Consider the following 12,163-nt stretch of genomic DNA (forward strand, 5'->3'; position numbering starts at 1 on the left):
GCAGGTTTGAACATGTTTGGCCGGAGCCCTCTACCTTTTAACGATTTTTGGTTCGAGCCCTCCGATACTTGCTCCTCCGGAACTCAAACCCAGAACCTCATGAACGATGTCCTTGCCTCCTAGACTTCACGACTACCGAGGTCAGCAATCAACTAGTTTTTACTATTCAGATACAAACCGCCTATCATTCATGTTTATACACGGCGGTGTTGTAATAATAATAATAATAATAATAATAATAATAATAATAATAATAATAATAATAATAATAATAATAATAATAATAATAATAATAATAATGAAAATAGTAGTAGTAGTAGAAAGTATCATTGATAATAATTATATTGTCTATGTAGGATACTTAAAGAAAGTACTTGAAACTACACACAGCATTTGGCTCGACTCGACTCGAAACTCGACCCAAATTCGAGTCAAGTTTCGAGTCGAGTTGGAGAAAATTCTTCGAGAAGAGTTCTCGAGTCGAGCTCAAAGGTGTCTGTTTCGAGTCGAGTCGAGTTTCAATGAAAACTCGCTCGAACTCGCTTGTGTCCATCCCTAACTTTGTTGAGCACTTTCCGCGCAACTGTTGATCCATTCATCAAAACTCACTAACTAGTGTGATATGAAAAGCAAAATAGGGAAAAGTAATGTCATTTAAAAAAAATAATAAAATAAAGTATTAAATTTGTGCTATTCCACACACTACCTAATCTCTGCTTTTTTTACATCATTAATTGCTGATTATGTAATGACGGTAAAAAAAAAAAAAAAAAAAGAACCACGAGGAACTGGAATTAATCAGTCTACAAATTGAACCTTATCACAAAAATTTACAATAACTTAAATATACTTCAATTTCACTTCGTAACTTATAGTCAAATACTATTCGGATTCTTTCTTTTCCTTCTCCCCTAAGCCGAACACTACTTTCCTTTCGCTATTTTAATGAGGAAATATTTATTACTAAATTAATTATATGTGGCATCAGAAGAGAGCCGTTTTGTTATGAAGGAACAATTACTGTTTTTTTTTTTGTTTTTTTTTACGCAAAAAATACCTCATCTCGGTATAAATTCATAAATGCATCGGATTTAGCAATACAATTTTTCCTTTGTGTTGAATTTCTTTGACTTTGTGTAGCAAATTGCGATGCAATACCGCTTAACAATACACTGTATACAGGACGTGTGTTTTAACTTGATACAACCTAGTAACTTCTAAACTAATAGAAAGAAAGTTGAACTCTTGTACGAAGCAAATATTAACAAAAAGAATCGTTTGACATATTCTGCAATACCAACAAATAGACAGTGCTGGCAACGCATATATATTTAAATAGCACTATGTCAGATTATTACACACTTTAAATCTACATATTAAACGAAAGCTCATAAAACCACATTTATTATTTAGCGTTACAAACTAAAAACTCTACAGTATCACAAACATCCAAAGTTTGGAAGCCTCTATCACATTAACAGCATAACTCAGATGGACGGGGCAATGCACATCCAAAATATTTTAGCGTTGGATACTACTGTCATGATATAACGTTTTTCGAATAAATGGGAACACAGTTACAAAGAGATGAAAATTTGAGTTTTTTTAAATGATGCTTCTTTTTTTTTTAAAAAAAAAAAAAAAAAAACTCTTCGATAAGTATCATATATAAGTGCTTGTATAGTTAGCAATGGATGAACAAATCATTTTGCCATTTACACCACTTCGATATCTGAAACCATTCCGAAGATATAATCAGCATTCCTGAAGTTTACTTGTTTTGTTTATTTCTTTGAAAGGTGAATATTTCTCAAAAGTAACTTTTAATTTGCAACGTGTTTCCAAATAACTGATATTAAAAGAAAAGTTGGCATGTTAAAGGAAATCTTGTTGTTTGTGTGAAGCATTAAAGGATAGATAATTTGATTTTTACCTTACTTTCTTCTATGGATGCAGACAGAGGCGCATCCACAGGGGGTCCACCGGGTCCGGACCCCCCTCTAAAAAATTTCCTAATTCAACATTCATTTGTACACTTTATTAACAAAACTCTACTTGTTTAACAGGTAAATGATTGCTGTAGCATGAACATTGGATTTTACACTTCATCTGTATTCTTTCTCTCATAAAAACAATCTTGTTCTATCATTTTTTTTTTCTGAAAATATAGGTGGAAGTATTTTACAGTTACTTATCGGGTGCAGAATAAATTTCATTCAAAACCACATAGACATAGTGGCCTCCCCAATAAAAATTTCTCGGTGCACGCAAGGATGCAGAAGTTTTTTATTGTTTTTTGTAATCTTTCAGAGAGGTTCATTCCAGTTTTAGTACTTTTGTTGTACTTTTTAAGCATGATAAGTGTCTCATTGTTATTCTATATAATTTTAATTTATGTGAAATTTGGGCACATACCAAGCCGGATCTGACACAAATGGTTATGAAAATCAGTGATATTGTGTCAAATTCTGAGGCTGGTAAGTTGCTCGATAGGTATTTGTAATCCTTAATTACAACTATCTCAATTTCATATTAGCAGAAAAAAGAAGAATATTATATTTTAACTTTAAGTAACTGTTGGTAATTAGTTACCGGTATTGGAAAACTGTTCAAAAAACATTTTTTTAAAAAAGTGCTAGAAGTTCCCTTTTAATACCGTGGACAGACATTCGTCCAACCAGAGATAATGGCTTCTGCATATTTTCTACTTTTGGCCAATCACTTTGCATCTTTTTTTGTTTATATCTTTCAGGAGTGTTCTATACCATGCACTCTAGTAATTGTCCTTTCATTTTTCTATAAATTATCCCGATATAAAGTGGTCAATTCAAACTAGATAGTTATTTGTGCAGTGCAGTGCATGAAAACTTGACCCACGACCCACTGACCCACCACCCACCGTGACCCACGACCCACCACCCACTATGACCCACTCTGACCCACGACCCACCGTGACCCACTCTGACCCACCACCCACGGTGACCCACTCTGACCCACCACCCACCGTGACCTACCACCCACCATGAACCACTATCATCCACTGTGACCTACTCTGACTCACCAAAATCCATCGTCATCAACTCTGAACACGATCCACGGCCTCTTCTTTACTGACCAAAGAGTTTACACTTGTAATAAAACAAGACTGTGAAATTGTCACTAATCGAAGTTTGAATTTCTAGTCAATCGCTCAAGCACCACTCTGCTACAATAACGGTGGATCTGACCTTTACGATATAAAATGGTAAAGTGTTTGTCAGTGAGGAAATTGAAACAGTTCGAGGTGGGGGGAAATTAGTGTGAGCCTAAAATATACTTGTACTAAGAGAGTATTCTTGCAAGTGTTAATTTCTGAACGCATTCCACAAGAAACTTCTATTCACAGGAAAATACCCTTGTACAATATAGAAAAGGTTGTTGTTTCTCAGTTCACAGTATTTTTCTCACAAAAGACTTGAAAAATCAGTTGTTCATAGGGTATAAAGGTGCTCGGGTACCCTATGTGAGAGCATCTCCATAAAGTATGCTCATAATTGTAATTTGTGTAATCACTAAAACACCACGTTAAATTTAAGTTACAAATATGCATAATTGCAATTATTATGAATATTTATTCAAAGTAGTTTTCCTAAAGCAAAGAAGAGAGTTACTAAAAAGTAGATACAAAGTTGAATAACACAAATAAGCCATTAGTAATACAAATATACATTTTCCGTAACTCGTAATTTTCCACCTTAAAACAAATCTGAAATCGGATGTATTTCCTGTTGGTAACTTTTCGGCGGTAAATCATCCGCAGTGGAATGATGTCCATCCTTCAGCCAAGAAATAACTAGCTCGTATATTTTGAGCTTGTCTAGCGGTGGGCCATTAACATTGATGAGCAACAAGTTAGACAATGTTTGAGCACAATCTATTTCTAATATCAGTCATCTGTAAATTCATAAGGGGAAATCCCCGTTCGCACTCTGTCGTTCAAATTGATAATATATCTACCCGATTTCTGCAACTTCTCGTCGACAATCTACTTGTTAGACTTAAGTCTGATAACGATTTTTCTCGGTCAGTTTTGAAATACTCAGCAAGAAGTATCATCTCTCTATCACCATACATCTTTTCCATATCAACCATGTCAGTTGGCAATGTCGACCCATGTAGAACAGAAACTTCATCTGCCACGCCTTTGATAGGGAATCTTGTGAATAAATTATCAATTAAAGCCTGATAAACTGATTATTTCTTATTTGTTATAAATTTAATTTTTGTAATTACACATGAAGGTTTGATACCATTACCAAGTTCCCTCCCCCGTCTAGAAAGCGAAAGGGAACGAGGTTTCTGGAAAGTATTCAGAGGTGAATGGGAATTTCCCTGCTTCTTCAACTTCAATTATCACACTGCTGTTTGCCATGTGCCAAATTACGATGAATTTCAATTAAATTATCATAGTATAATTATTTCCTTATTGAATTATCAATACTTTTCAGTGGAAAAAAGGATGAAATTTCAAATTTCCAAATCAAAGTAAGTAGACCAACGTAAAGGAAAAAAAAAGGTAAAATTTTCCATACAATTATGCGTACAATCCAAATTTCAAATTTCCGTGTAATTAAGCTCACAGTACAAATTTTGTGCCTATTTTTCTCACAACTTTATGGGTTGATTCCCTGTGCTGTGAGCGCTCCATATAATAAACATAAACTTCAACAATTATTATAGCAGAAAGCAATGGATATATGAAGCCAAGCACTGTATTTTTTTGTATCTGATTTTTTTTCTGAAATAACATCGATCGTTTTCGATCCTTTTTACAAACCAACTCACTACCAATTTTCCATATATAGAAAGTGCCTCCCCCCACACACATAAAGGAGAATTTTAAAAAATGCTAGGACACATTATGTTTATTTTCAATAAGGAGTTAATACACTGAATTTCAGCTCCGTAAGTTTAACGGCTTGCGAGATACTAATTTTTTTTCCGCAAAAATTCGGATCCTCACTATCTCCTTAGGATATTATGCATTATTATAAAAGCAATATAACATCCCAATTTGGATTAAGGCCTAACTATATACCAAAAGTAATTTCATTTGACTTTGCAATTTGACCGTGATGATCAGGCACACATACACTATAGTTACATTCAATTTTTTATAAATAATTTATATATTACAGTAATTCAAAAATGTATTTTTTCCAGTAGTTAGCTCTAAAAACCCACAGGTCTCGAAAGCCAAGTTGTAGTGTAAGTCCTATTGCTATTATTACTATTAAAAATATCAATATCCAAAAGTGAACAGTTTTCTTTTCACTTGGTTAGATATACTCACCTCAGGTAAGTAGACAGAAACAAGTGGAAAAGAAAGGGAAAGGAAAGTCTTGAAAGTACAACGGAGACAAATTTACCAGTCTTCAGAAGATACTCTCTACAATGCAGTGAGCAGAGAGGGTCGGTAGATCATACTGAGTCGGTGGGTCGCAGTGGGTCACGGTGGGTGGTGGGTCGCAGTGGGTCACGGTGGGTGGTGGGTCATGGTGGGTGGTGGGTCACAGTGGGTCACATGCTGTTGACCCACGACCCACTGACCCACTCCAACTCTGTTGTGCACAAGGCCGGATTTAGGGGAGGGGGTGCAAAGGTGCACGTGCACCCCCCTTCGTTGTAAATATACACTACCTAACGTGAGAAGCTTTGCAGTGAGTTTTGCAAAAAATCAGTAGTTTCAGTCAATTTTCTGAAGGTTGAAGGAAAAGGATTCATCGAGAGCAGACACTTAACATTTCCAAGGCAATTTCTCATTCACACCAGGGATGCCTATAGGCATTTACAAAACTCAATTCAATTCAAATGTAGTGGTAGTTATTTGGTGGACCCCCCTCAGAATCTCCTGGATCCGGCCCTGCTTGTGCAATATATATATATATGTAATTTTAAAAATAGTATTTTAAGTGTTGTTTATCCTGAGAATGTTGTTTGAAAATGTTGCTTATTTGTATTTCATCTAATCTGATATATGTACTGTACCTAGGTATGTATATGACCAATCATGTTTTAATAAATATGTTCATGTCGGCATTGTATTTCGTTCTAGTATTCGGTATTAATATCATATAGTATTCCATGTTAGGAGCGGAGTGTTCCCAGTATGTAAACTTGAGTTTCTTTCCATTTTCTCTCATAATGTAAAAATGTTTATATGTAGTCAACTTTCATATGTATATTTTGGTTTGCAAAGGTCTCCCAATTATTATGACGGAGGAAACTTATCCTACTAAGTAAATTTTTGTTAAAAATAGAGAAGGTAAAGGGTATTACATATTTGTGACTTTACCCTATTATTATTATTATTATTATTATTATTATTATTATTATTATTATTATTATTATTATTATTATTATTCTTTCTTACAGATAACGCCGGGTACATTGGCAGCGCAACATTTGGCACCGGGTGACATCGTGCTAATGATTCAAGGTCAGAGTACAACGGGTCTTTATCACATGGAAGCAAACGACCTGATTCGGGAGGCTGGAAACAGTCTTGAACTAATGATCCAAAAAGTGGGGCAAAGAAAGCCTTCCTATTATTCGGATAACCGCACAAGCAGCAGCAGCGATTCCAGTGTTATCTCTTCCCCTCTACCTGTCGTGTCCCCTACTGTTGACAACCGAAATTTCTTTGGTGATCGAACTCCTCCTCCTCCTCCTCCCCTCCTGTCCGAACAACGACCTGTAACTCCACTACCACCGTCCATCTGGTACAGCGATGCAAAGGACGTCCCTGCGACGCCTACGCAACCCACTGGAAGCTCATTTCCGGATCTCCAGTCGCCGCTGCCGTCGTCCAATGCTCCTATTCCGCATGCGCCTGTAGCGACCTATCAATTGGCGTCGGATGTTCCGATTTCGGAGGAGAAGTTGCCGAGAGCGGTGGAGACGGTGCCAATGGGGGACGAGAGGTAAGATGCCATTATACTATTACTTTAAAAAAGTATATAATGAAAATGAATGTTTTAAAGATAACTTGCGCAAACGAGAAATTCAAAAGCTCTTTCAATTATATAATGAATGAATGTTCTATGATTTCTGGAAAAACTGCATCTTCTTTTAAACTGATTTCTCTGCTACGCACTACGCTTCAGTACGTAATAAAAAGCTGAGACCACCGAATGTTTTAAGGTCAGAGCATGGGCGTCGGAAGGAAAGAGGCCAAAGAAGTACTTTTGCATTCCTTAAAATTTTATCTCCGAATTCCGTCTTCAAGTTAAACCTTTAAATAAAAAAATGTTCTGTGTTCGTTTATTGAAGTTAGCGCCCCTTTTTAGCTCCTAGGCTATATTAGACGTAAATCTACAGTGTAAGGTAGAATCCGAAACATTGTAATAAATTCAAAATTCAATGATTTCTCACCAGGAACGGAATCCGGGGCCACATGCAGCAAAGGCGCGCACATGCACACTATGTTTTGTATGTTCATATTTCATTGTGATATATTAAAAGCAAACCATTAATCCTAACCTGAAAAGTAAGATGTTACTCTTGTGTTTAATATGTGTGAATAGGGGAGAAAACTTAATAAGGAAGGCGAAAAAATTTGCAAAAGTTGAATAATAATAATAAACATAATTAACGCCCTCCAAGTAATAAGTCGTTTAACGAGTGTTGGCTTCAATCATTGGTGGTTGAAGTAGAGTGGTATTTTAACGTTAACTTATAGTGAACAGTAGCGGCATGTGCAGTCGCTATTTTGTTGTTATGTAAATTGTTTAAAATTTATTTTAAAATAATGTTGAGAGAAAGGTATGCAGAAAATACGTTTTTCTTTTTCCTATTGTGGTAAAATTTTGTACAACGGAGTGAGGTGCGGGAAAATTCTTTCGGCCTAGGAGCGGCAAAACATTCGTAAACTCACTTCCACCAAAGGCTGCAGGATTGCTTCCAAACAGGAAGGAAAAATGAAATCTTTTATGTCCTAAGGTTATGCCGGCTAAGCTAAAGGAGACGGTAATGATGAGAAATGGATGGAATAGTGGAATGAATAAAGTGGGAGGAAACGGAAGAACCGCGAGGAAACCTACGCACACGGTGTTTGTTCACCACAAAGTTCACTTGGTGCGAGCAGAGATTGAACCAGTGACCTCAAGTACCAGAGATGAACACTCTACCATTGAGCCACCGTGGTCCTCCAGGCAGGAAGGAGTGGAGAGACGGACACACAAGCGAGGTTGAAGATACACACACACACCTTAATAACCCTTAAAAATAATTCTTCATGTAAGGCAGCAAGCGAATATTTATAAATTATAAACTTCATAAATATACTATAGTGGTTAATATATAATAGTAGTAGTATAGCGTGTCAGTAAATTTTGACATTTTTTTGTAGAACTCCCCTCGAAACTTCACGGAGAGGGGATGTCCTACCCCTTTCCCATCCTTTAGGCGTCCGCGACCTCCACATAATCGGGTAATTAATGCTGATGAGATTCACTGAGCCAGTGGCAAGTTTACCCATTCTGAGTTATGGTATTGTTGTTCGTATTTAGGATTTGAACTTTAGTGTCCCTTTCAGTAGAGAGTCTATATGAGACGTGGACCTCAGCTTAACGTGGGACCCGAACCACTCGAGCTCCCATTGGGAATCGAACCCGAGTCTTCCTCACGGGTAACGCGTACAAAAACCCAGTGGTTTCTAACCTTTTCTGACTGACAAGACACTCTGTTGAACACCCTCAACATCATGACTTATTAATTTTATTTTTAATAATATAAATTGTCAAATTGTAGTGTAAAACTATATAAATTTCTTTGAAGTAGTGACTCTATGCAGTAGTGAACAGTGTTGGTGGCACTGGAGAGGCTCACTGGTTCAACCTGTCAAGTGGTTTAACTAATTGTTAAATGCTTTGTGATTTTTAAATTCCAAAATTTCGAGACAGCATCGTATCGGTCTGCGCGACACACCAGTGTGCTGCGACACAGTGGTTGGGAACCACTACATTAACTATATGAACAGGTTAAAGTTACAATGGTGTAAGTGAGATTTTCTTTGTGTTCCAAACATTAACGCAGAAAACACTGTAATAAATTCCACAACAAAGCATCTGTCTGCTTTATCACTGAAACTTCTGCAGAGCTGTCTGCTATAAATTGAATTGGACTCACGTTTAATACAAAGAGAATTGAGCTCTGAGAATCTGTGGAAGAAATTAGTAGCCAATTAGAAACATCAGCTAAATCAGTCTCTCGTATAGTGATTAACGCCTAACATATCTATTTACGGTAAAGTGGAGAAAGAATTCGGGTATATAGCGCATTTCTCTTTCCTCGCTTTATATTAACACATTCAACATTATAATTTAGTGTGGTTCTATAATGCAACAAATCGTTATCAAAACATTTCCAAATGCATCGCGTTAACATATGAAAACCAAAATCTTCCACTTCTCGAAATTTTTGAGTGGGCAGTAAAACCTGATGCCTGTTATTGCGAATGTGGATATGTCATGTGCATTGAAAATACTGTATACGTAATTCAAATTTAAGTAATTTACTAACTCCAGTCTTGTTTACTAAAGTGCAGAAGTAGAATTTACAACTAATCTACGTCTAATAGAATAACTACTGTTATCATTATAGGCTATACATTAAACACCTGGGGGTACGGAGATTCAGTGGTAAAGCACTTACCTCTGATGCGTGGGGCCCCTGGTTCGATTCCCGACCAAATAAGTTTATGGTGGACAACATAGTGTTCGTGGGTTTTCTCGCGGTACTCCCGTTTTTTCTTTCCACCAATTCTTCCATCATCACTATCATCATCCGCTTGCGTTAATCACCGTCTCCCTTAGCCTAACCGACATAATCGCAGACATTAAACTCAAAGATTTCACTTCATTTTCATGACTGAGACCGTGTTGAAGGGCAAAGGCTAAGTTGCTAAAAACCAATCATTCTCAAACATAAAGACGTAAACTGTTGCACTTTCTCTCTGAATAGTAAGTTATATCATTGCATTGCGTTGTTAACAGTATATATGAGAAATCAGTTCCTCAATTTAAACAGAAAATCCAACTAACTAGTGAATAAATTTTAAAACATCCAAGGCTATAATTGTTCTCATTTATTTAGAAAAAAAGAAAGAAATAGTTTTACGGTGAATATATATATACCGTAATTCGTGAGAGAAAAACGTGAAAGCTAGTGGAAAAACGTTAAGATCTGGTGGGAACCCTAGTTGATAGTTACGTGCCTATAAAACGAGTTTCACAATTAAAACGTCATATTTTCCTTTATGTTTGAAATAAGTGTATTAATCTGCTACTGACATTCGTAGTCTCTCAATTATCCAAATAGTCTATCTGAAATGTTTGTATTTGAAAACAAGTTTTTTTTTTTTTTTTTTTTTGTGTGTGTGTGTGTGTGTATAGGATGCTGCTAAGAAAATTAGATCTATCGTGAACTATTCTTTTAAGTATACGTCAATCTTCTTAATACATAGCATAAACAAAATAGCAAAAGGAGAAGCACTTCTTGTAATCTCTTTCCTTTCCATTATTCTATCAATTCTCAACAGTTAAATATTTCTTTATCTCACGTGTCAGTACTGTTCCCGTAACCGCCCCATCGGTGCACCGTATTTAGATATATCACATTTATATAAATGGATTGACTTATCTAGTTCTGGTTTATGTGACTAATCATTTCTATTTGAAAAAGTGACATACCCCACTGTAGTTTTAACCCATCCATATAGTCACGAAGAAGCAAGCCCATTATTATTGTTTGTAAGCTCAATGGTAAGGCGCACGTTTTTGTGTTCGATTTCCAATGGGTGCATAGAATTTTCGGTGCTCACACAGCACCAAGAGACAATAGAAGAACTACTTGCATTAAGTGATAACGAATAGAGTTGTGCGATGTCTAGATTTAGATATGTCGGAAGTACGTATCGATAAAATATCAAAACTTCATCGCTATATCGAAATATATATAAATCAAATTATGAAATAATACCAATATACTAAAATATTGAGATATCGAAACATCAAAATTATCAAATATTGGGATATCAAAAAATATCGAACATTGAAATATATTGAGATATCAAAATATCGAATTATTGATATATGGATCGGTAGCGTAATATTTCTTATAACAACATTTTGATATTTGAAAATATCGATCGATCAATAGATAGATATATCGAAATATTGCTCAGGTCTAGTGAGAACTAAATGGGTGTGCATCGTTGGTTGTTCGAAATAGAAAACTCAGAATGTAAAGTATCAGCTAATCACATCTTTTTTTGTCTTTTCAATTTCTCTTCAGTGCACACATTGTATACAAGAACCAAATCTAAATACGGTGCACCGATGGGGCGGTTACGGGAACAGTACTGACACGTGAGATAAAGAAATATTTAACTGTTGAGAATTGATAGAATAATGGAAAGGAAAGAGATTACAAGAAGTGCTTCTCCTTTTGCTATTTTGTTTATGCTATGTATTAAGAAGATTGACGTATACTTAAAAGAATAGTTCACGATAGATCTAATTTTCTTAGCAGCATCCTATACACACACACACACACACACACACACACACACACACACACACACACACACACACACACACACACACACACACACACAAAAAAAAAACTTGTTTTCAAATACAAACATTTCAGATAGACTATTTGGATAATTGAGAGACTACGAATGTCAGTAGCAGATTAATACACTTATTTCAAACATAAAGGAAAATATGACGTTTTAATTGTGAAACTCGTTTTATAGGCACGTAACTATCAACTAGGGTTCCCACCAGATCTTAACGTTTTTCCACTAGCTTTCACGTTTTTCTCTCACGAATTACGGTATATATATATTCACCGTAAAACTATTTCTTTCTTTTTTTCTAAATAAATGAGAACAATTATAGCCTTGGATGTTTTAAAATTTATTCACTAGTTAGTTGGATTTTCTGTTTAAATTGAGGAACTGATTTCTCATATATACTGTTAACAACGCAATGCAATGATATAACTTACTATTCAGAGAGAAAGTGCAACAGTTTACGTCTTTATGTTTGAGAATGATTGGTTTTTAGCAACTTAGCCTTTGCCCTTCAACACGGTCTCAGTCATGAAAATGAAGTGA

At 35.7% G+C, this 12,163-nt stretch overlaps 1 protein-coding gene across 1 annotated transcript in view; it reads left to right on the forward strand.

Moving 5' to 3' along the window:
* LOC145678654 (uncharacterized) overlaps positions 1 to 12,163 on the forward strand; it is a 354,696-nt gene that overhangs the window by 80,650 nt on the left and 261,883 nt on the right. Inside the window, exon 2 of the mRNA XM_081749032.1 lies at positions 6,415 to 6,962. Within this exon, the coding sequence (XP_081605158.1) occupies positions 6,415 to 6,962 (548 nt within the window). The remainder of the gene's footprint in view (positions 1 to 6,414; positions 6,963 to 12,163) is intronic.

Source organism: Thermobia domestica, chromosome 1 (assembly GCF_964235325.1).
Source record: "Thermobia domestica chromosome 1, izTheDome1.hap1.1, whole genome shotgun sequence".
NCBI lineage: Eukaryota > Metazoa > Arthropoda > Insecta > Zygentoma > Lepismatidae > Thermobia > Thermobia domestica.